At 39.1% G+C, this 26661-nt stretch overlaps 1 protein-coding gene across 2 annotated transcripts in view; it reads right to left on the bottom strand.

Annotated features, from left to right (window-relative positions):
• Positions 1 to 21246, bottom strand: part of TAX1BP1 (Tax1 binding protein 1) — a 36317-nt gene extending 15071 nt beyond the window's left edge. Inside the window, exons 1-10 of one of the 2 annotated variants that reach the window (XM_042471156.1) lie at positions 21102 to 21246; positions 15826 to 16009; positions 11176 to 11278; positions 9185 to 9372; positions 7831 to 7989; positions 4802 to 4950; positions 4629 to 4719; positions 3552 to 3734; positions 2569 to 2796; positions 1153 to 1299 (exon numbers count right to left, since the gene is read on the bottom strand). In XM_042471156.1, coding sequence (XP_042327090.1) covers positions 1153 to 1299; positions 2569 to 2796; positions 3552 to 3734; positions 4629 to 4719; positions 4802 to 4950; positions 7831 to 7989; positions 9185 to 9372; positions 11176 to 11278; positions 15826 to 16002 — 1425 coding nt within the window. In that variant the 5' untranslated portion in view covers positions 16003 to 16009; positions 21102 to 21246. Of the gene's footprint in view, positions 1 to 1152; positions 1300 to 2568; positions 2797 to 3551; positions 3735 to 4628; positions 4720 to 4801; positions 4951 to 7830; positions 7990 to 9184; positions 9373 to 11175; positions 11279 to 15825; positions 16010 to 21030 lie in introns of both variants that reach the window. The other variant, XM_042471157.1, reaches the window with a different exon arrangement.
• Between the last annotated feature and the right edge of the window lie 5415 nt (positions 21247 to 26661).

Here is a 26661-nt window from a genome sequence, read left to right as displayed (position 1 = left end):
GGGTTATGACCAAGTAGTAAAATAAATGCGGCCATATTCAAACACAGGTTCTTGCCTTCACCTCTCCAGGTCACTGTGCTAGCTGAGGCAAACCACTTTACTCTGCTCCAGATGCAGTTCTGAATGAAGTATCTTAAAAAGTCAGTAGAAAATATATCCACAGATCTAGTTGTGCATCTGTGAATTTTTTTCTGCCCAAGGAACCTTAGCTGGAACTTGCACTGATTGGTGCAGTAAAATGTATCAGAAGCCTCTTTCTCAAGGGTCCACATGGTATGCCTCCAGTAGTGGGCTTCTTGGCAGCTTCCATAAGGCAATAACAGTCCAGAAACAACACTATGCTGCAGAATTTTTTCAACTACCACCAATTCTCAGTTCTGAACATTTTATGTCACAGGGACCTTCAACAACAGTCCCCACTCACTGAAACTAACATCCACAGTTTCTTCACTGAGAATGCACATCCTTTCCCGGGGCTATGTTTTTGAAGGCCCAACACCGACCCTGGAGATCACAATAGAATGGACCTGCAGACCAATAACTCAATCGCAGTACTCTTTCTAGTGGAGGACTGACCTTTCCCTTAGCATTGGGATATTCACCCAAGAAACCCTCTTCCACTGGGTCCTTTAAACTTTCTGTTCCTATACTCCCAGGCCTTGAGTGACTCCCCCGATGTACCAGGTCGGCCGGTCCTCCGTCCCGTTATCCTTTCCAAAGTCCTAGCTTTTATCTCTCCGACTGCCTCATTCCCATCCATTCTTCCACATCCTCCTCCCACGACCGCCTCACTCTCTTCTTCTACCCTCCCCTCCAGCCGCTCCCTCTTTGGCTCCTCCCCACTCCCCTCTCCCAGGACCTCCCCTTCTTCTCGAAATTATAGGGTTTGTAGTTCTATTCCTGTTCGCCGCTCTTTGGGTAACTTCATTAGCCCAGAACAACCCGAACTATCCCGTTCAGCCTCCATAGCTTCATCACACTCTTAGACTACTCATCACTAAACTAAACATTAATCCAACCTTTATTTTTTAAGGAACAGTGTAGTTCTATATGTTCTGTTGTAAAATTCTATAACTCCTCCCAAAGAAGTTTGTCAATTTTACAAAACTATTGGGAATATGTATGTATTATATATTTACAAATGCTACTTACATTCTGATCAATAAGTTTATTGACTTGTTTTTGTAGTTTCTGACATTCTTTGAATTTTTCTTTGTAGTGATCAGCAGCCATCTGCAGGCGGAGCTTCAAATCTTCAACTTCTCTGCGCAACTCTTTTTCTACAACACTTGATTTTTCCTTTAATAACAAAAAATTTATAGAGAAAATGTTTTTACTCTTCCAAATAATTTGTTCAAAAAACCCTAAAATAGTAAAGAATATAGACAACAAGGTGTAAAACCAATGTGTGAGGAACAGAGACCACGAAGAAGAAACATAAGATACTTTAAGAGAATGATTTTTCTCCCATACCCTTTTTTTTTTTTTTACTTTACAGTTGGTTAAGACTACTCTTATAATGAGAGTTTTTCCTTTAAAGTAGTGGGCTAGCTCACATGGAATGTGAGCTCTTCCTCTTTCCTGTGATGACCAGATCAACACACACTTACCTTTAGCAACGTCACAGTATAACATGCTCTGAAACTGTTTATTGGGCAAAAGAGCAAATCACACAAACCTCTGCTCAAAGCATGTGCAGCAGGTATTAGGGCTCTTTACCAGAGCACATGATAGATGAGAACTACAGCCAAAGGTGCAGTCATCTTGGACCAATGAAATGGATTACAGCAGTTGACTCAAAATCCACCTACGAGTATTAACCCTAGGATATCATTCAAGTTCTACCTTCTGATTCTTTCATCTGTACACCAATACAAAGTAAACAGTTCAGCGCAAAAACATCCCTGGGGAATTTCACACCTAGGATGAGCACACATTTTACTCTTCATATGTACCTATAGATTGATTTTGTAAAAAGGAAATTCTTCAATTGCATTTAAAAAGTAATGTGTTAAATCATAAAATTACATGTACACATACACACAAGCAGAGAACTGACTGCTTGTGATATAAACCTGTAGCGTATCTTACTTACAGGGGACAATTCCTTTTTTAAAGTCCCACTGAAAAAAATGTTATGAATAATGAGACATATTTTAAGTTTTTCCAAATGAGAAAATATGAAAGCTACCTAGAAGTGATTGTGCACTTCATTCAACACTTGAACTATGTTATGCGTGCTATTATTAATCCACAGATTGGAGAAGCTAAGTGGAAATTTTCCAAATATATAAGACACATGAGTCCTCCTAAGGTTCAGTCTAAACTATGTTTTCCTTTCTTTGTAATCCAATTGATGTCCATTTAATTTTAGGGAATGGAAAGTGATATGGCATAGAGACCATTTCCCACTGAAAGTGAATGACAATTAGTAATTATCCAAGTATAATTATATTTTATATTCTATGCCAGTGATGGTAAATACACACACACACACACACACACACACACACACAGAGGGAGGGAAAATGACCAGTCAGGATTAAACATAAGAACAGATTGTCTTACCTGTTCATTATTCACTAGAGTGATTTTTTTAAGTTCAGATAAAGCATCAGTGAGTTGCTTCTTCACCTTCTCATTTTCCAGTCGAGCACTATGAAGATCTGCCATAGTTTTATCACGCACGTTTACTGCATCACTAAGTTCGTTTGACATCAGTAGAGCTTCCTGCTTAGCAGCTTCAATATGATCCTGAGCTTGTCGAAGCTGTTCTTTTAATATGCTTGTCTCTTCCTAGAAAAATTAAGAAAAATTTGAAAATACTATTAAATAATTGTTCATTTCTCTCTCATTTTCTTAAAGAGAAAGGGAAATAGCATTTTCAAGATTCAAAATAGCAGTTTCAATATTTAAAACATTCTGAAACATCCAGTTGTTCAAAGAACAGCAAGATTTGGTCTTCAAGAACTTGACCCAAACCAGCTGCTAGTCCCAATTAGATTATACACACTAAAGCAAATGGTGAATAATAAGTCCTTTTGTGTAAAACCCATTGATTCAAAGCATCTACTCTAGGTGGGCTACGATTCTGAAGGCCACAGTTTAATTCCCTACTCTGCCATAAAATCCACTGAGTGACCTTGGGCAAGTCACATGCTCTCAGCCTTGGGGAAAGCAATGGTAAACCTCCTCTGAACAAATCTAGCCAAGTAAAACCCATGTCTTAGGGTCACCATAAGTTGGAAATAACTTGAATGCACACAACACTCTAGCTGGGATTTAGGTCTTTACTCTTCATCTTTACCAAGCAGTATAAAATCACTACAGCACTTAGAATGTGCTATGAAAGTATTATACCTACATCACTGTAGTTTAATTTACAGAATTTATTAATTGTAACAATGACAAAATGTAATCACGACCAATTTGAGAGAACAAATGCATTTTGCAATGAGTATTTTGCTTATGAGATATTTCGAAATAGCCAAAACATCTTAACAAAGCAACGTTTCAATCTTAAATCAAAATGTTATCTGAGAGGTAATTACCTTTGATGAAGTAAGCAGAAAAGCTCTTTTTAACTTTTCTTTCTCAGCTACACACAACTGTAATCTGCCAATCTCCTCTTTGTAATAACTTATCAGATTCTCTTTATTTCCATCCAGATTCTTTAGTGTCTGAACTTCTGATGCTAGTTTGGTGTTTTCAATTTCTGTGTTCTTCAGGTGTATCTATAATGTTAAGACCAGCTCATAATCTTGCTTGTCATATTTAAGCCAAACAGACAAATGAAGATAGAGGTTTGCCAGGAGTTACTATGGATACCACAGATTGAGTTTATATATTCCCCTTTCCAAGGTGTATACTTCACAACAACCTATAAAAGCACAACATGACCTACACAATATGAATACTGGGTCAATTGCCAGATCTCCAAAAGTGTGAGTGGTACTTAGTGGACATTGATACTGAAATCAATGTCCAATACATACTTTAAAAATGCATTAATTAATTTCCAACAAGCTGTCCAAGGTTCGTAGCTCCTATATACTGTAGCACCTTCTCTTCTCTAGTTTGTTCCTTTCCAGCAAATAAACTAACATTCTGGATTTTCACTCTACTCATTGTAAGTGAATAAACCAGAGAAGGGAAATTGCCTGCTGCCAGACTACACAATGAACCATCCACAGAGCAAAAGGATCAACATTTTTTTAGCCATCTGCTTAAACAGCATGAACCAGCCAGGATGTCTGGCTTGTCACATCATGCTAATTCACTCACAGTCTGATGTAAGTCATGGTATGCAAAACAAGGCAGCATGAAGTAAAATAACTGCTTATGTCACAAGATCCATAACACTATTCTACCAATGGTCTTTGGGGAAGGGAGTGCAAGGTGGGCTTTACCACCGTCTAACCACATAAATGCTAGATGAGGAAGTCCCCTCGAAGAAGAAATTTTATTTTCAATAATATAAATACAGCACATTCATTTTATCATCTTTCTGTTGAAAATTATATATATATATACACACACACACACACACACACACACACACACACACACGCACACGCACGTGTGTGTGTGTGCGCGCATGCTTTCATCTATCAAGCACAGAAGTTTACCTTGTAGAGTTCCTTTTCATCTTTCTCTGTCTTTAACTGGCATTCAAGTTGCTCCTTTTCAAGGACTACCTTCTTGAGTTTGTCTTTTAAGCTATTGAAAACAATAAAACATTAATGCAATATTGTCCTGTCTAGATTTCAATGGAACATAAAGCATCATATTAGGCACATACCTGTCTAACTCTGTTTCTTTTGCAATAGCTTTCTGAGTAACGGTCATGATATCTTCTTCAAGTTGGAGGACTTTGGAAGTTGCCACATCATATTTTTTCTTGAGTTCATCCTTTTCTGTTTTAAGAGCCTCAGTCGTTTTAAAGTTATCCTAACAAAAACAAAAGTGTAACGAAGAACATTTTGGAAATGTGTTGACCAATAGAATCCACTCAAGCAGCTCTACAATAACACTTTTCTCATCTTACCATCTGAAAAAATGAAAAAGAAAAAAATAGCATCTACAAGGTAGATGCATGAGGTGTGAGTAATCTACACTACAGGTAGGGGCAAACTACTTCAGTACCAACCACCATGGTTATATCCCACAGTCCAAAATTCTGGCATCTGCTATGGAGCTGGAAATTTAGTACTGTACCTCTGAGGTTTTGAGATATCTTTGCATAAATATGCACGCACCAGTGGTTTTCATACTTTTGGTACGTGCAAGCTTTTGTACTAGAATGATCATATGTATTTTAATAAATAAAAAAATCCTTAAAGGAAGATGGATCATACTTAAATCTATATTAAGAATGTAGAAGACAGTAATCATGCACAGTCATTATAGTTATAAAATTACTGACAATTGAAGTCTATTATAACAAATCTATTTCTATTTCAATTTGGGAGACAATCACAGAAAAACTGTTCCATGGCTACATTAGTGAAGATGATTTAGTCTTGCTAGCAAGCAAAAATGTAAAACCCTCCTAACACACTTGTCAAGAAGATGTGTTTGTATTAGGCTTATGTGTTTTAAGATGTAAAGAAAGCCAAGGATTATGTTGCCCATCTGCTAAATTAGAACCCTGAAGTATCTTCTTTTAACCACCACTAGCATTAAGATAGTGGAAGACTAATTGCTATCTCCCTGTTTGGAGAAAGCTCATGTAGAGAAGTGCAGTTGGCCATTTGGTTTCATTAGTTTCTGATTTAAATCTCCAAACCACCGCAAAATAGTTTGGGGGATAAGAGAGAGGGGAAATGAGACTAATAACTTTCTTCCTATCTTCCTTCATCTTTTTCTTTCTTTACAATTTTAACTACAGTGTGCCAGTGTTATACACAGGCATGCCATACGCGACTTCCAGCATATGCTGGAAGCCACATTGCAAAAACTTCTCTCATGCCCAGAAGAAGTAATGGGGTGCACGCCTCCAGCGCAGGCACAAGCCCCATTACTTCTAATGGAGCTTGAGCATATGCGTTTTTCCCTTATGCATGGAGGTCTGGAATGGATCCCGCGTAAGGAAAGGCACGCTGTATATGCAAAGCCTAGCCACTACTACCAGAGACACTGCAAACAAATGAAAAAAAATGAATGACAACTCTGCTGCTGCTGGGATCACAGAAAGGATCTGAAGAAAGAATGCTCTAACACAGCATATCATTTGTGTATTATAACTTTGTTCTATGTGGAATGGTGAAAATTTTGAGAACTTTTGAGAAAAGGCAGGATATAAGTAATGTATATATGTCTAGAAATTGTAGTCTAAATTTTGTCTAAAAATTGACCCCCCCCCCCCCAAAAAAAAAACCCTGAGTCGACTTATGCATGGATCAATGTAAGTACTGTACTTTAACTCATATATAACCTTTCCCTGATTAAAGGCAAGAGTTTAACCCACCCTGGAAGCATTAATTCTACTCTCTCATCCATCCAACCTTTACTGTTATGCCTGCTGGAATTTTGTAAGTTCTTAGGCATCATTTTTCTTTGCTTCATTATTTAGATTCTTTGGCGTGGTACAGACAGCCCCTTTCTGCACTGGATTGGGGGCAGGGCAGCCTCACTGGCATTTTCTCCTCAGCATCGTTCTCACAGCCATTTGGTTGCTGCGGGAACGATGAACATGCCAAAAAGGAGCTCCCTCGAGCAGCTCTTTCTTTGCGGCACAGCAACCAGGAAGTGGCGCTCTTATGATGCCACTTCCTGTCTGCGGTGTCATGGCGGCCCCCGTGTGGACTGTAGGCCGCCATGAGGAGAATGAGGTCATGTTCTAGGGTTAGGGATTATGCGGCTGCCGTGCGGTACCTAACCCTAGAATTGGCGCCACTACGCTGCATTTTGGTGGTCTGTACCCAACCCTGGTTACATGTCACTCACTAAGTTTTACCCTCGACTTATCCATGGGACAAAAACCGTAAGTCTGGCTCTACGCCAGCTTGGGGGCATGGAGTTTAGACACACCACACCCTCAAGCTGGACAGAAGCTGTGCTGGCAATTACATGCCAGCTGGCTGCTATCCTGCTAGGGGCATGGCATTTAGATGCCACTTGCCCCGGATCTGGCGAACAGCTGGCTCCAGCAGCAAAGGGGCAGCTTTTTTCTCCCCCAACCAGGAGCTGGTTTTTTCCACTCTATATGGGGCAGAAGCTGGCCGTATTGGAGCCACAGTGTGCAGTTGCGGCAGCCTCCACCCAGCTTTCTCAGGGATAGCTTAAGGCCACCCCTTCAGGGCCATCTGTTTCGGTTCTAAGTCAAGTAACTGTTTTTACAACTGTCTGGTCAAGCTGTGAACTGCAAACCATTAAAGAGTAGCCAAAAGGTCTGCTCTTTCCCCAGGATTACATACCTGACTATAAGGTCATCCAGGTACATGCATGCCTTGCAATCTCAGAAACTCTACTAATGAGGCCTACTACTATTGGAAATGCTTTTAGTTCTACGTGCTGAAGCCAATCTGAAGGTAATTGAGAATTTAGGTACACAAAACCATGGATGCTGGCAAACCCCAGGCCAGGCAAGACAGCAAGGAAGGGAATTTATCTTTAAATATCTTAATATGGAAAACATTACTAAATACATATCAAAGATAGTACTATGTGATTTGGTAGGCAAAAGTAAATTCATTGCTACAATATGTATTTTCATGCATTCTATCATATACTCCCAACATTTTTGGGGGGAGGGGGTTAATAAAAGACTATATTCAGGTGGCTTTGAAAAGATATCATGTAATTACCATTTATCACCTAATAACTAACCTTCTGCTGTGCTTCAAGCTGATCAAATCTTTCCTTTTCATAATTAAGTTCTTTTTCCAGTCTTTCAACTTGTTCTCTGAGGTGGACAGTTTCCTTTTCAAGTGAAGCAGTTACCTTTAATAGTTCTTCTTTTTCTTTCAGAGTTTTTTCAATTTTGAACTAAAGCACAAAAATAGATCTGAGTACAGAGAGTTTTAACCTAATCGCACCACATTACTGAACATCCATATTATTAATTTGCATAATTTACCATCCAGTGTATAAATAAAATAGATGAAACCCAGAGAGGAGAAGCAGTGGAATGGGGGGGGGGGGGGTTTGGTGGTAAACATCTGGATATGTTTTATTTCCTCAACATTCTCAAATTCATAATTACAATTTTATCTCAGATTACAGTTAGATTATTACAACCATGGGAAATAGATAATGTCTACAGTGTTTCTTCAAATGTGAAACATAAGTAATCAAGAGCAATATAAAAACCATAATCCTTAATAAATCAAGTCAAATCAATAAATCAAGTCAAACTTACTGTAATTCAAACAACAGCATTAAAACGTGGACACATTTTACCTGTATCAAATTGTTCTTCAGGACACCATAACTGTAACCGCCATGGCTATAAATGCCAAGTTTTTAAATTATTCCTTCACAGCCAGCTCACTGATGATTTTCCCGATGATCCTGACAATTTATGGAATCTTACTTTGTCCCTGAAGTTGTGAGGTTTTTTACAACAGTGGTTCTCAAATAGTGGGGTGGGACCCCTAGGTTGCTCAAGGGAGGAAAGAGGCTTGGAGGCCCTCCTCCTCCTTCCCCCAAACATTTTGTGTGTAAAATTTACACATACGTTGAGTTAAATATTGAATTTATTTAAATAAAACTGTTCAAATTTGAACAATATTATTTCCTTATAGAATGTTAAAATATGAATATACACAAATGTGCAAATGAAAATGCACACACTAAATAAAATATTTTTATTTTTATACTGTGTTGAGTGGGGAGGCATGATATCTGTATGTAGATGTAAAGGGAGGGGGGTCCCAAGGGTAAAAAGTTTAAGTATCGCTGTTTTATACTGCTTTTTCAAAATAGAGTAATTTACAGGTAGCTTTATAGTAACATATGAATGCAAACACAACCATGAAGATAATGCAGCAAGGATCCATAGAGCCTTTCTACAGTCTCCCTTAGTATTACATGGAACTGATGTTTCATGTTAGGTTTCTTAAGTCATCTGTGCAAGGTAGCATGCTGGCACTTTCATGAAATTATCTTTTTTCAGCAGGCAAATTTCACTTCATTTAAATTCATCTTGACAACATAAATAGAAGAATTGGCTAATTCAAACCTCAAGAAGTCCAGCCTTTGTTGTCACCACCAACATATCAGAATTTCCTTCATCTTCCATTGTTAATAATTCTTCAACAGGAGAAGATGTTCGAAAGTGAAAAGGTGTGCTTGCTCCACGGATTTCACCTTTATGTGTCACATAACAAAACTGGTAAAATTCGCCATCATCATTTGGAAGATAGTATCCTGTTGAATAGAAAAATGTAAATAAAACACTTTTTTTCATATCAGCACAACACATTTATAACAGCACTATATAATTAAAATATATTTGTTTCCTGTATGCAATAGCTCAAGAAAAGGTTTGAATTGCATGTCAGTGCTTTACTGTCCAATCTCTAACAAAAGGCAAGGCTTCAAAATATTAAACAGTAGTGAGTTATTACACCATAACTTATACTTACTAACCTATTACTATAAACTGTATTTTTATTACAGTTATAAATCTTATTCAGTCAAGTCATCCTGTAAATTCACCCAGCCATGCTGTTATATACCTAATCGAAAAGGAAAAAAGCAGGGGGGAGATATTTACCATTATTAAAATTACTATGAATGCTGGACACTAACAACTATCCTTAACTTAGGTTGGTATGGTATAGTCTATAGCTCTCACTAGAATAGTAAGATCCTCCTCCAAAGTTAAAAAGAAAATATGTAAAACAGAAAAGAGAACTAATGTCTCTGGACCTCAATTTATGTTCCTAACTTTGGAGCTGAAATGGCACTCTGCTTTTTTATTACTTAAAAAACTTACACATCTTGAGATAGGATAGCAGAAACAGTCTTCATTATCCTAAGATCATAAGGTATTATAACATTTAGGTATTCCTCACACACAAGCTGCCAGGAAACACTGGCTTACATATAGATTCATTCCCCGGTGCTGCTTCAGCCTTGTTTGTTGTCCTCACGGAAGTAACTGGGAACCATCAAGGCCAAATGACTGTTTGCATGAGGTAGTGAGCTAAGATGTAGCTATTTCCCCCACCCTTCTATTGTGGCAAGTCATTTCAAGACAGTAAAATAAGTAATACCTTCTACTTGAGCCCAGGAAAAACTTTTCACAATGACAAGGATCTCATATCTATAGCTTAAGACTCTTGTCATTCACACAGCCACCAAATAATTGAAAAGGAAATCATGCAACCATTATCTGAGGACAGAATAATGATGATGCATTAGTCTGTCCCAGGATATGAAAATTTGCCTTCAGCTCCCACCCTCTTCGCTAATTGTTACACCAAGAGTGGGCAAAAGTGGAAGGCTAGTGGACCACTCCAGCTCTCCAGGAGACTTTGGATGGATGCCCACCACCCACTGCATCCCCCTCCATTTAACATTTTGTCCCCAAATATCCATAAACTCCCTTTGGGGTGGGGAAACATTTATCATGTTTTTAGGCCCAAAAGAGCCCCGTGAAGTGTGTGTCTCTCTCTCTCTCGGTGTGTTTTTATTTTAAAAGTACCTCTATTCATCCTAAATTATCTCAGTGGGCCAACAAACATGACCCCTGGAAAGCAAAAAAATGGCCCTCGGGGGTGCCAGATGTCACTTGTTGACTACCCCTGGGCTATACCAATTATGAAATGTAAGGAAATCTCCTTTATAACAGCAGTGACGCTAGATATATAAGACTAGTGTAGGTACAACTTCAGTTATACACACATCAGCTCATGTAGCACCTCTAAATAATGGGTAGAAATTGTGCATCCTTCAGATGTTGTTGAATTGTATTTCCCATCAGCCTTAATCATCACAGCAAACATGGTGTGGTATGCAGAAAATTGCACTTCTGCATCTGGAAGACTACACAATTTTCACCCCAATTTAAATTGTTTCTTTCAGATTTAAAGTAAATATACTGGAGTGTCAATGGAATTGTGTAAGTTTTCAGTACTTTCTAATCACATATATGGGCTTGTTTAATGTTCTGAGAAACACAGAACAGAAACTAGAAGACAAGGATCCTACTTTTTAATTATTTACCTTGAAATGATAGCACACAGTTAACTGTTGATCCTTCCACATAATTTTCAGGCATAGGTGACCAAAGAAATGTGTAATAATCTCTTGCTGTACTCCAGCCAACCTAAACCAAGAACAGCAAACTCTTAATACAATAGAAATAAGCACATTTATGCAGTATACTTAACTTTCAATTCCTACCAGACTTCTATACATTTCTTATCCAATTAACAGTTGCTGTGTTAAATGTAATTTTAAAAATAAATAAATAAAGTTTTGCCGTAATTAAGCTACTGGGAACATATAAAATGATCTACTCCAGTTTCTTCCAATACGCCCTTGGGATAGTGGGATTACAAAAGCTATAATTCAGCACCACTTGCCATAGTGAGTGGAATGATGGGAGCCGTAGCCCACCTTTCTGGAGGGTACCAGAATAAGGGTATCTTTATGTAAGATACACAACATTAGGCTAAAAAGCTATCTGAACACAAAATGAGTGCCTTTTTAGCTGTGATGCTCTTAAAACTGTGAAAGAAGAATTTAGTTTTTGCATTGGCTCTAAAGTGTTTCCTTTACCTTTCCACAACTGTTAAGCCTACCATCAATAACTAGCTTAATGCTACTCTTTGCAACTTCTAAAAATGTATCTAGATCATTAGTGGTAGTAGCTAGTGTTTCTGTGTTGCCTTGTTAGACAAGGCAACACAGAAACACTAGAAACAGAGTTTCCCACTCTGTTCCTGGTGCCAAGCAGCAGTCTATGGAAATCTGAAGAACCCTATACAGTCTGATTCATTGAAAAGGAGGATCAAAACTGCTCATGTATTACTGTCTTATTCAAAACTCTTCCAAAGTAATTCCCCACAGAACCAACTATCATTACACCTTAGCCCTATATTAAATTTCCCTCCAAAGAAATAAGTATTGAGAAGACAGTCTCAGGCTGCATCTGCACTGCAGAAATAACTCAGTTTGGCACCACTTTAAGTGCCATGGCTCAATGCTATGGATTTATGGGAACTGTAGTTTAGAGAACTCTGGCACCACAACAAACTACAGTTCCCAGAATCCCATAGCACTGAGCCATAGTAGTTAAAGTGGTGTCAAACTGGATTATTTCTGAAGTGCAGATGCAGCTTTAGTAGAGAAGAGAGTGTTATTAGAAAGCTCACACATGTATAGTTCTGCCACCACCAAAGTATCCTGAACACTGAATACAGTAATCAAAAAAAGGATCCTCCCTGTCCCATCCATACATAACATATGGCTAGGAATCAACAATAGAAAAATCACAAGATGATCACAATTTTTGATGGTGAGGCTGGCTGGGAATCAAGTCACTTCCAGGTTCTGTTGTTCATTACTATTCTTAATAGCAGGGTGTCTGGGTATACTGGCTGATTAAAAGGCACTGTGGTGAAATTTGCCAAACCTACCCTAAATAACTAGTATAATAATCAATGTAGAGAAATATAAGAAAACAAAAAAGAACGAGAGACTTCTTCCACAAGATCCAAGAAATCAAAGGAAAATTTAAACCAAGAGTATAGGTGCATACCAATACAGTTCCTTTTTAAAAATAATTTTATTAATATTTAATATTACATAAAACAAACAAACATTACAGTACACAAAAACAAAACAAACAATACAAACAAATAAATGTAGATGTAATACAGTTGCTTCAAAAATCTACTGTAAATCTAACTAAAATCTATCAACAAATATAGAACACATAAGAATGGCTAACAGGTTGGAATCTCAATATACAGTCCAAGTGAGGGGACACCAGTGATCGCAAATTTCATTTGGTTATCAGGATAGAATAAGGAGGAACTGATTGGCTTCCAGTTGGCAAGAGGGTTAGGCAAGGGTACATTCTATCACCCCATCCACTGAACTTGTATGCTGAATATATCATATGTAAAACAGGATTAGATGCAGACGAAGGAGGCATGAAACTTGGAGGAAGAAACATCAACAATTTAACATACAAATTAAGTCTCGCAGAAATACCCCAAAAAACAAAACTGTTCACACAAGTGGCCGAGACAGCGACACCTTTGCTTTTCGGACTGTTCAGTGCACTCACTAAGGATTCTGTCATTGTTACTTGTTACCTTTCCAATTCAACACCTGCTGAATCCCACAAGCTAGCTTGGAGGCTATCACCACAATTAATATTATTATGAGAGCAGGAACTAATGCCAACCCAAATTCTAACAGTGATGTGCCAAGATTAACACAAAGCCTTAATAAGGTATTACATATCCTTGCCGTTCTCTTTTTTCCACCCTGCACTTAATGAACAAATAAGTCTTGAGCAATCTTCATACGTATTTAGGATCTCAGACTTGAACATTCAAACTCCCAACTTCCTGTGCAACAATGACATTCACTCAACCACTACTTTAACACTGGGAATCGTACCAAAAGACATACAGCATATTCCATGAGAAGAGGGTCAACAGACAATTTCAAACAACCATGTTCCTGATATGTTGGCTAAGACTGAGCTATCACTTTGATTACCAACTCTCATGAAGAACTAATCATTCCTTAATCCAAAGCTTTTATCCCTTGAACATTAAATCTCTTTATAATACCAGCTTCTCTTACAGTGGCAGAATATTATATTTCTTTTCCAGACAGAGCCTGTGGCTATTTGCACAATGAACTATGAGTTGGGATGAAAATGTTCTTAATTCTGAGACTGTTCTTTAAAAGTAGCTTGCTTGGGTGTAACAACAAAGAAACAGTGCACACTTTCGCAGAAAAAAAGCCTCATTAAACACATTGAGCTCCAAGGAAATAAACACAAGAAGAGTGGATTTACACAAATGAAGGGGCAAGAAAAGCAGAGGGATGTAATAGTATGGTTTCACAAGAACACCTTGCAAAATACAGCGTGAAAACTGGTACATCTGATATCGTATGAGCAACATTTTTTCCCTTTGAGTAAAAATATGTACAAAACAACTTAACAGAATATTGTTTCTTAAATTGCTCAGAACATAACAAACAAGCAAAAAATAAAATACAGGTCAGCATAAGGCTGTTAAGTGAGAGAGCAAGATGCCTCTGTCTTGCCTCTGTCACAAAGAAGACCTTCTTCTGCACTTTAAGTAAACTTGGTTCAGATGTTTGAGGGATATGGAGAAGACCTTATGGAGACCTTTAAGTGCAGAGTGGATAGAATGGAAAAAGAAAGATTTCTATACGGGCCACAAGAGTTTTTTCCTCTTTTGGTATAAGACTAAGTAATGACGACTAATCAAGATGGTTGTTGTCGTCATCATCAAATATATCTCAACTTTTTCAGAGTATGAAACTCAAGGTAGCTAAACTTTTCACATCATATGAAAGTTAAAAATGTAAGTGAACTATCAAAACAAACCACTTAAAAGAACAAATATAAAACATATATGTACACACGCACATGCACTTTCAAATCACGTCTATTTATGGCAACCCCATGAATTTCACAGGGTTTTCTTAGGCAAGGAATACTCAGAGGTGGTTTTGCCAGTTTCTTTCTCTGAAATATAGTATACAGCACCTGGTATTCATTGGTGGTCTCCCACCAGCCACCATAAGTACTAAGCAGGGCTGACCATGCATAGCTTCCAAGATTAGATGGTAAATACTTATGGTTATATAGACATGACTGTCTATTTCTTCTAATATCACAACCATTCTGCCTCTAGAGAACACAAGAAGGTGCTATTGCACTTATGTCCTGGTTCTGAACTTCCCACAGGTATCCTACCAGCTGCCATAAAAAGAGAATGATGGACTTAGCAGGCCTTGATATGCCTATGGTACTCCAATATGATTTATCTTAATTTCTCATATTTATGTTACTACTTGCTCTCACTTCAAAGATTACATTAATAATTCCTATACAAAGTTCAAATTATCAAAGGTTTCTAAGAATATTCTAATCAAAAAGTATCATTTCATTAAGGGATGTTACAAACAGAACATAAGAGAGTTGAAGATGCTTATATAGAAGGGGAAGGAATTTACAAGGGATGAGGTACAAATACATCCCTTGTAATACTTATTCTGTACTCCAAAACATCTGCACTAGTACATCTATTCAGTTTTAGAGTGGGATTTTCTTTCAAGGTGGCCACTTCGGTTTGATTTCCATCAATAGATGAGTGACAACTAAATAAACTGAACAGTGCAGCACTAAAACTCCCAGTTAGAATGGGAGTAACAATTAGTTAATGGGACTTCTAGACAGGCTTGCATCTAAAATGAATAAAAGGAGAAAGTACTAGGAAATGGGAAGTGATTATTTTTTTTAGGTTTCTAAAAGAGAATGTTATTGGTTCTACCATCATTTCTATGGCATCTCTTGATTATGACTGTGTGGAACTATAGAGGGTAAATTACAGTATGTGAAGTCATCTGTCTTGAGCCATAAGAGAAAAACTGGAGTGAGACGTTAGATCCTTCTTTTCATCTATACAATTTTTACAAAATTTCAATGAGGCCTCAACAGAGATAGTTCAGCAAAAATAAATTTACCATCTAATTATGTATATTTTTAAAAGAATAATTTCAAACATTTCCTTCAATTTCCACATGATCATCTCCTATTCGTTATTTAATAAAACAAGATAGAACCACATTAAAACTTGCTGAAATGTTACTTACTTTGAAAATACCAACCCAGTCTTTTTGGTGAGGACGGATATATGGAGTCAGAGTGTAATGGCATTCAAGGTGCACATTAGGAAGATAGCTTTTCGCTACATTTTGAAAGATAACATGTGCAAAATTTGAAGTCTGAAGAGCATTGCTTGAAGATGGAACTTCTTGGAATGATGACATAGTTGTTCTGTAATGTAACATTAAATTCTTATCAATGCGGCAGTATTTGAATGATTCAAAGCATAAACTCACAATCCTTAGTTAAGAAGATAACATGAGATAGTTTATACTGTTCTCATTTCAGTTTAATTACTGTAGACAGTTTTTACTTCAAGGGGAGAATGACATCTACCCAGTATCCACTGGATACATTCATTCTTGCACAAACCTGTATATTTTGAACAAAATGAGCAAAATATCTCTTCTTAACCATCTGCTACCAAAGCTATCATTTATAAATACGATATCATAACCCCAGGGAACATACAGTCATAATGAGAACAGCATAACAATGCAAAAGAACTTTGCATTAATCATGTAAGTGCAAGCTCTTGCACACATACAAACTTGCATGGCCACCAATGGAAGATAAAAACTGTACCTGTACAAACTGTAGCTATAAACCCTTCTAATTAATTTGAGAAATTTATTCTTGAAAGAACCTAATTGGTTCTGCATATACCATAAGACTTCGCCTGATTAAAGATGCAAACAAAATCAACAAAATACTTAGCTTTTTCAAAGGGAGCAGGATGAGGAAGTAACAAATAGTTTTATGGTATATGCAGAACCAATTAGGTTCTTTCAAGAATAAATTCTCAAATTAATTAGAAGGGTTTATAGCTACAGTTTGTACAGGTACAGTTTTTATCTTCCATTGGTGGTCAGCAAGTTGCCAAGCTGCCAATCAGCCTAAATATGGTGTTGTTTCCTGTTAGTTTAAGAAGCACTGGATGCAGTAAACAGAATGGTAGACTTAGAATATGATGCTCACTATCTCTCAGCCTAACCTGCCTAGCAGAGTTGCTCCCAAGAAAGAACCTGGGGAACAACAGAGAGATCCATGTACACAAGTTTGCTCTTTGGGAAGAAAGGATAAAAATAAGGGATAATGCAAATGAAGACAGAAGAGAAATTATGAAGTCAGGTGCCAAGGAAAAGAGTCAAAAACAAAAGCAAAAACCTTTAAGTAAGATTATTCTACTGGGACTCATTTATAAACTCAAGGAGAAAAAAAAATCATAACCATTTTGCCTGATTAACTGTTACCTGCAAGGATTGTGAAAAATTCTGAAAAGACACTAAAGTCTCTGCAGTTTTGTTTTGGTTGGAAAATATTATTAATCCAATCTTGCAATGTGTATGCCATTTATGTTACTTAAAAATAAAGGATTTGCTGGTATCCGCAGGTTCGTGTATCTGCTAAATGTTCTGGAATGTATACCCTTTGGATAAGGGTGCCCTACTGTACTAAGATCAATTCACATTTCAAGAGTTATGTGCAACATTACTTGGGGGGCAGGGAATAACTGAATTAAGATAAGCAAGAGCTCATATTTCAGAATAGACTAAAATTCAACTGATTTAACTCATTTTATTGATTTTGTCCAAAAGTACAAATACAATTGCTGTTAATGACTTGAATACAACAAACTTGTAGTTTGATAAGACTCGAGTTAAGTGAGATTGCATATAGAGCAGTTGGGCCCCGCATAAAACAAATGCAACATGCAATTCTAATAATGTTACAGGTTCTTTTTTCTGTGAGACTTGAAGAAAGAGGCTGCGAGACTTTTATAATGGGAAAGCAAATTTCTATGTGTTCATCTTGCTGTGAAGTCTATTTCACTGGGTTAATGTCTGATAAATTCCTTTTTGCTCTTTTGACTTCTTCCTACTTTTCATCCTAAGTACCATCCCTCGATGAAGCAACGGGTATCCTGCCTGAGATACAACATTACAGATTTACTAAATAAAACATCTTTGATCAGTACATGAGCAGCCATAACTTTGTAATCAAAATGACTGTTTAAACAAAAATAAGCCTGGGAATTGAGGCTACACCGTTTTTAAAAAGTCTATATCCCCAAGCATCCAGTTTTCCTTTTTATCTGCATTAAGTTAAAGCTGCGGAGGGCAAGCCCGCGCATGGAGTGGGTACACTGTATCTGAAGAGATTTAGAATCAAACACAATAAGAATTATTAAGAGACTTATGCCAAAAATTAACCAATTGTGAAGTCCAGATGGCATTTACCCAAGTGTATTTAAATTAATCAAATGCAAAATGCTGGTCTTGTAAAAAAAAAATGCAATGTCACAAAAACGAAGCTTCATAACAAAGGATGTGAGAGTAACAAGCCTAAAAGCAATTTTAAAAATGAATCTAGAAAATACCAGGATGGTTAGCTGAACACTGTTTTTTGTGATTATGTAGCTTCATTTTAACCATTGCATTAAAATCTTATGTATTAGGCCTTTGTATTCATGGCATTTCATACAATAAAGTGGCTTCTGAACCATGGAAACTACAATAAGTCTACTTATCTAGGCTTACATAAGCTTGACTTATGATGCCTCAGTGGAACAAAGAGCAAGAGAAACAAGATACTTTATTAACACTCTTTCTCAGTTCAGCTGATCCTCTGTATTAAGTGTACAGTAAAACTAAACTTCTTTTGACAGAGAGAAGCCACTCACCTTTAAAATACATTTTCAAAGATGTGTCTACCACTTTCCTACGTATTTACATAATGAAGCCTTACAGTGGGCAATTATCTTACACAAATATTGTAACAAATAAATAACCTACTTAGCATATAATTTATGCCTGTAATAAATAATGCACTTCCTTTGGTTTCCACCGAACGAAAACCACTGATTATTGTTGATATTCTTCTGGTTCCTAAACCAAATTTTTAAATTATCAAAGCCATGTAATACCAGAATAATATGTATGGAGCTGTACAGGTAAAATTTGGAATTCTCATATAAACTCTCATAGTTTCTCTCATATAATGTAAACATTTAAATGAAGAAAAGTTTCTTCCTGATCTGGAAGGTTTAGCTACAAGCCACAGCGCTGCGATCTATCAACAAGCAGCCACAAGTGCTGTGCGAGTAAAGAAATCCTCCAGAGCAGCGTTTCTCAAACAATCTGATGTGAGGACTGGATCCCCCCCCCCCCCGCAATACTCCAAGGCCCATATTTGTGCTGATGACTGCAAATGTTTGTTTATTTCATGGAAACCTGCCCAACAACAGCAGCCAGTGGCTCCAGAATCAGCACTGAGTCATGCTGTTCAGGAGTTAGAAAGTAGCTACCTGCCAAAGTCCTCTGAAGGCAAAGCTGTTTTGAACTGAGCTGGCCACATCTTCAGACACCTCATAGTTTGCAAATACAGTACGAATAGAAACTGAACTTTATCCAAGAGAACTGGGTAACACTATCTCCTTTCCTCCCTCCACCTGCTTATAGCCATGGAGGAGGAGGAGCTTCTACACAGGTTGCACAAACTTCTCATCACTGCCACATTTGCTGTTGTGTGTACCTTTAGTTTTCAACTTATGGCACCTCTAAGACAAATTTATCATGGGGGTTTCTTGGCAACCTTTGTTCAGATGAGGTTTCCCTTTGCTTTCCCCTGAGGCTGAGAGAGTGTGACCTGTGCAAGGTCACCCAGTGGGTTTCCACAGCTGAGCGGGGGATTCATGCCTTGATCTCCAGAGTCCAATGTTCAAAGTGCTACACCAAACTGGCTCTCCCTACTAAATTTGTTGTTGTTTTTGTATGCCTTCGAGTCATTTCTAACTTATGGAGAGCCTAAGGGTTTTTCTGGGGCTGGGAGTGACTCACCCAAGCAGGAAACTGAACCCTGATCTCCAGAGTTGCAGTTCAACATGCAAATGGTTCTGCTAAATTACCCCAAAGTAAAAGAGATGGAAAACACCTGACACCTTCCCCTTCCATGTCAGAGGTGCAATATTAGTACAGTGGGCCCTTGGTTTCCGCTGGGGCTTGGTTCCAGAACCTCCGTTGGATACAGAAATCCATGGATGCTGAAGTCCCATTAAATACAGTGGAATAGTAAAATGGCATCTCTTTCGTTACTGTTGCAGATTTGGAAGCATAAAGCAGTTTTGTTTTGTTTTGGGGGGGGGCGGTCACAAGTGATATATAAATAAAATGGTATTGAGAAAATCTAGAGGTACTGAGCTTTGAAATACTGTATATTGAACTTTGAACAGTGAAAGCTGTTAGACAGTGGGACAGACTCCCTTTGGAGGTCTTGAAACAGACTGGATGGCTATCTGTCAGGGGTGCTTTGATTGAGAGTTCCTGCATGGCAGAATGGGGTTGGACTGGGTGGCTCTTGAGGTCTCTTCCATGACAGAGAGCTCTTAGGCCTCACTAAACTACAAGAACGCCACAGTAAAAGTGGGACAGCAGCACTCTAAGGAGATTACCGCATTACACTCTTAAAGCATTGCTGCTCCACTTTAACTGCTCCCGTTGCCTTCTGGGACTTGCAGTTCAAGGAGGGGCATTTAGAATTCCCAGCCAGAGAGCTCTTAGGCCTCACGGAACTACAAACCCCAGAATGCAACAGGAGGCAGCCAGAGCAGTAAAAGCGAAATAGCAGCAGTATAAGAGGGTAGTGCAGTAATGTAGGCAGCGGAGATCACATCACTACACTACACTCTTATATTGCTGCTATTCCATTTGTATTGCCCTGGCTGCCTCCTGTTCCGTTCTGAGGTTTGTAGTTCAGCGAGACCTAAGAGCTCTCTGGCTGAGAGTTTCCAAACGCCCCTCCTCAAAACTGCAAATCCCAGAATGCAACAGGAGGCAGCCAGAGCAGTTAAAGCGCGAGAGCAGCAATCTAAGAGCGTGGTGCGGCAATCTCATTCGAGTGCTGCTATTCCACTTTGACTCCTCCAGCTGCCTCCTGCTGCATTGTGGGGCTTGTAGTTCAGCGGAGCCTAAGCGCTCTCTGGCTGGGGATTCTAAACGCCCCTTCCTCAAAACTGCAAGCCCCAGAATGCAGCAGGAGCGTATGAGAGGGTAGAGCGGAGTGCGTGCTCAGGGTTTACATAACGCCCCGCACACGGCAGATTAGGCAGGCCCTTGCTTTCCCTTCGAGGCCAAGCCGGCCCTAAGACGCAGCTTTGCGGAAACGGCCTCCCCGAGAACCACTGCAAGACTCACGCGAAGCTCGGGAGGGTCTCTCCCTCAGGGCGGCATTCACAGGCCTCCCCGCATCGGACCGGGCCGCTTACCTCCTCAGGCGCCACAGACAGAGGCTTCAACCGCAGCCGCAGCCATTAACGCCCCTCAGGACACGCCCCTCCTCCCTTTTGGCTTCACTTCCGGCCCCAGACGTCACGCGCTGGCCTTTCCTCGCGCGTGACGTCATGCCACGCCCACCGACGTGCGTAACGGCGCGTCATCCTTCCGCCATCTTGTGCTTGGGCTTTTTCCCCCCTCTGAGCCTCATCTGCCCCTTCTCCTCCTCCTCCTCCTCCTCCTCAGCGGAGTCACGTCTTTTTTAGGCTCAACCGTCCAAGGTCCAAAACACACCACAGAAATAACCCAGTTTGAGACCGCTTTAACTGCCCTGGCTCAGTGCCAGGAGGGAATCCTGGGAGCTGTAGTTTATTGTGGCGCCAGAGCTCTTTCTGTCAGAGGAGGCTCAATGTCTCAGAAAACTACAGTTCCCAGAATCCCCTGCGAGGAGTGAGCCAAGGCAGTTGAAGCGGCCTCAGGCTGCTATTGTCTGCTATGGCCCTCATTTTGATCTTCCACACTCACTTTTTTGCAGCTATTAAGCTAATTTGCCAAGTTATCCGAAGGTTAGTTAACTTTCCTAAGCAGGAAATGGCGACCGAGGGAGTTGCACAAGCATCAGAAGCAGCCAACCTCAATCTTGGCCATGATCAAGGAAGGATTTCCCCAACTGTACATTTGTACAGTTTCTCATTCTTTCCTACTTGGCGACTCTTGCTTTGTTTTCTTGGTTGAGTTGAGTTCTTAATTGAGAGGATGCATACATCGGCTGATCACAATGGAAGGATGTAGTCTGCTCCATGTAACAGGTGGCAACTGCATTACGCACAACAGGTGCGTCAACTGAGTAACAAAAGGCTATGACCATGATATATTATTATTATTATTATTATTATTATTATTAACCTTTATATAAACTCACCAATAAGGAGCAAGTACTGTTTCCAAACAATGGTAGGAATTCGCTTAGGACCACATGCGTAAAAAGTAAAGGCAAGGTTTTCCCTTTGAACAGGTTGTCGTCGTGTCTGATTATAGTGGGCCAAAGAGCCAGTATTGTCGACAACTTTGTGGTCATGTGGCCAGCATGGCTGCACAGAACACTGTTCCCTTCCCACCAAAGTGGTACCTATTTATCTACTTGCATTTGCATGCTTTCAAACTGCTAGGTTGGCAGAAGCTGGGACTAGCGATGGGAGCTCACTCCGTCATGCGGCACTTTGGCCTCGAACTGCTGACCTGCCGATCTTGCAATCATCAGAGTCAGCATCTTGACCACTGAACCACCAATGCATGCACAGGGCCAAAAAGTCACTGCTGCACAACGGACGTATTCTGCTGATAGTGCTGGAAGTAGAGTTGCACAGATAGCATGTTCAGCTGTGCTGTGTCTTTGCACAATGTACGTTTTGCATTGTAATTGCACATCCTTTACTTTCCATTGGGGTTACGCAATCTATAACTCCCATTGTGATTATGCCTTGCAAGTTGGTACATCTTATACAGTGTGCCATTCCCATCAATAGGGGTTCAGTACTGCCCCGCCAGATAGGAAACAATGCAGGAACTCAAGCCCATATTAGTCAATGGGCAGTGATATATGCACATCCATGTCGGTGCAGTTGCATGTATGTTCTACCATTGACTATTATGGGGCCAGGCAATCCACAGAAGCTCCAATCGGTGAATGGCTAGCCCACTGATATGGTAGGCCCACTGTATTTTCTATTATGGTTGTGCATCCTATACTTTCCATTGTGGTCATGTATCCTATACTTTGCATTGTGATTACTCATTGTAGTTGTGCATCATATATTTTGCAAGGTGCACTGGCACCCAATCATTGGCATGCATTGTATAATGTTGCTAATCTGTTGGGGGGTTGCCTAGTGCTTCTATGGGGTATGTCCATATGTGGGTATTTACATTATACTAAGGCGGGTGTTGGATTGAGGCAATGTATATCATACTTCCCATTTGTATTTTATTCTATTGTTCTAGCTATTATCAGCAGAACATATCAGGAGGCTTTGGAACTGTTTCAGATTGTTTTGTACATGTTTCACTTAACCTGAAATACGGTAACTAGCAGGTTACAGTACATGTTATTTCTAAGCAAATTGTTTTCTTCAACATAGCTCTGCCTCGTCTAGGCATTCAGGTCACTTTCTAACTTTTCTTCTTTAGTATCAAGTGGAGGGATGTTCCCATTAGTATACAATCAGCTCTTTGTAGCCACTGACTCCTTGTCCAGAGATTCAGCCATCCACTGCTTCAAAATATTCTAAAATATATAAATTTCAATATGCAGTCCTTGATTTTGCCATTTTACATAAGGGACACCATTTTACTATGCCACTGTATATAATGGGACTTGAGCATCCATGGATTTTGGTATCCAAAGGTGAATCAAACTCGAGCGAATGCCAAGGCACACTGTACTAGTATCTTTTACCATTCTGTAGTCATTAGTGTTTTTGCTTTGTTCTCTTGGTTGAGAAATGTGGAGGTTGTAGATATATAGTCTGATTAAGATGGTAGAGGTACTCTGTTTCATTGTACTAAGGGTAGCAGGTGGTCTGTTTCGTTGCATTCTATTACACCCACTAGGTCAGGGGTGAGTAAATTTTGGCTTGCAGACATTTTGAATTCCCAAAAAACCCAGCCAGCATGGCAAATGGTACGGGATTATGGGCACTGTAGTTTAAAATGTATAAAGGGACATAGGTTCCCCATCCCATATTGGATTATCTTTTCGTCATTTCCAACTTTAATAATAATAATATGTATTGAACAATCAGTTAATTGTCTGTGCTGTATCCAAATAAGTATATATACAGTTGGCCCTGCTTATACATGGATTTTTTATACACAGAAAAGTATACACAGTTTGAAAATGTTCAAAAAAAGTACTGTATATTCAAATATCAAACCTTGATTTTCCATTTTTATAAGGGACACTATTTTGCTATGTCATTATATTTAATGGGACTTGCGCATACACAGATTTTGTTATCCACGGGGGATCTTGGAACCAAACCCCAGCGTATAGCAAGGGCCCACTGTATATAATGTCAGAAGACTGACTGTTTTGCTTCAACAGGCTAACATAGGCCCGGTACAGTGCCAATGGTGCACTTGTGACCTAACTGGTGCGGTGTGACGTGCGGATGCTATGCATCCATCACATCACAATGGCGGCGCTCGTATACATGGGGCACCACCTTTATTACGGCGCTGTGCCATACTAGGGTTAGGGACTGTGCGGTTCCCACGCGGTCCCTTAACCCTAGTACGCCGCCAGTACAGCTCATTTGGCCCGTCTGGACTGGGCCATAGCTACTCTTCTGAAAAGGATTACAGACAGAGACACACAGATATAGTCGTTTTACTAATTTCCCAAATACCAATATTGAAAAAGATAGCAGAATAGCATGTTTAAAAGTTACAATTGTTATATATTTAGTTAGCACAAGCAGCAATCAACAATCATAAACTCTCCCCAAAAAATTAATTTTAAAATATTCTTATGCCTTCTAAGAACTCATTGTCATTGGCCAAAAGCCTCAAGATTTGGCAGGAGTTGTACTTGAACATATTGGAAATTTTTGAAAGATCTATGCAAAGCACCTCTTTCTCCAAATTATTTCTGGTGAATGCCCCAAACCCACTGTAACTTTTGGAAACCAGGCTATGTGATACGTGGGGGCAGTTTACTCCCAAGAGATATCAGTACAGTGCTGGGTTAATTCTCATGTCTGGCTCCATTTTCTGTGTTCCATCTTCATTTCTGGGGGGTTCTACTGAAGAAGAATTGAAGGAGGTAAGACCTTTTCCACACAGGTTCTCCTCTGACTTTCTTTCTTCATTATATTTCTGGAAGGGGAGGAAATCACAACCTCAAGCAAAATAAAAGGAAAAGGATGAAAGCCTGGTATATCGCAGGAATGGATGTGCCTTTACTGGATGTCCTGGTGGGAACAACCACTACTAGTTGTGCAACCCAGGAACATAATAGCCCAATATTTACTGGAATTATTGGTCCAGATAGTGGACTCCTGTTTTTTCTTTAAAGACTTAAAGGTCAATATATTTTCTATTTTACTCTTGCTAGCTGTATCATGCAATACTATCATGTATCTCTGCATATTAAATAAAGCAGTAGAAAGAATTCTACACTGTTGTAAAACAATTTTTTGGATGATGGAAGCATAAAGCATAATGATGAGAGCATGTAATGGCACTAATGTAGAGTAGCACAGATCAATGCTTCATTATGGATGTAGTCTGGCTTGTGCGCCACTCTTCCCAAAAAAGCCTCAGGCTACATTGAAATGTGAAAGGTATATATCAGTCATCACTTAAACAGGAATTCATTTTGGTGTTGCTATATAGTGTGCTTTATAAGTACAGTAAGTTTTTCATCTATAATCTAAGAGAAAATTAACTGTGACATCACTCTGCATCTGCCTTTTTCAGTCATAAATGATGTTCCTGTTAGACTCAGTCTGACAATGTTTGATCCCTGGATACTAAAACTAATCATGGTACACATACTTATAGAAAGATGGAAGGCATCCCTTTGGAACATATTAGAAATAGCATATTGCTAGTATCGCTTACACAGGAGAAACGCCTGTGTGTATTTTGGATATCTTTGCCAACCCTTAATTGGAATTGATGAACTAAATCTATTCAAAGGTTGCCAGGTTATTTAAATCAGTGTGCGTGAGACTGATGAAATGTGTGACTTTTCCCATAAGCACATAGGTGAGAGCAGACATGTTAATTGTGTATGTGTGTATGTGTGGGAGGGTGGAGCGTCAGAGGAAAAAGAAAGACTTAAGGTGTGAAACTTGGCAGCTTTGCACTGCACAATGGGCACAAGGAACCACATTTTCTGTCAATGAGCACATCTGAATGGCTGTTATTTCACAGTTGGATGACTGTATTGTTAAAGTAATGGAATGTTTTTTAATAAATGCAAATTGTGAATTAGGCGCTTGAACTCACTATGATTTTGCTCTCTGGTGTGTAATTAATATGTGTGCTTTGGAGACCCGTGTCTGAGGGAGTGTTTCATTTCTTATTTATAGTGCACACGTTTTTAAACTTCTTGCACACCTTTTTGCATACGTAGCATCCTACACTTGTAATTTTGTTTTTAAGACCTTTTGCCCTAAAGCAGAGGTGGGCAAAACATGACCCTCTAGATGTTTTTGTGATTGGATTATGACTCCCAGCAATCCTAGCTGGCACAGCCATAGATGGGCACCTAAGGACTGCTGGGTATTCCAGTCCAGTGATATATGGCATTTTTCTCATCTGTGAAGTAGACAGATGGCCAAAAGTTTGCTTTAGCCATTGGTACCAGTATCACATCATTAACCATTGGTTTGGAATGTACAGTTTAATACAGTTAAAACAGCCTTGCAGAATAAGATCAGTTTTGAGCTCCTGATACAAGAATGCTCCTGGCCCTGTTTACCTCTTCACTGCTGAAGGTCCACCTTCTTAAAGCTTCTCTAGGGATCTACACAATCACAAAGTAAG

Source organism: Sceloporus undulatus, chromosome 6 (genome assembly GCF_019175285.1).
Source record: "Sceloporus undulatus isolate JIND9_A2432 ecotype Alabama chromosome 6, SceUnd_v1.1, whole genome shotgun sequence".
Taxonomy (NCBI): Eukaryota; Metazoa; Chordata; class Lepidosauria; order Squamata; family Phrynosomatidae; genus Sceloporus; species Sceloporus undulatus.
This window is presented reverse-complemented; position numbering and strand designations above follow the sequence as displayed.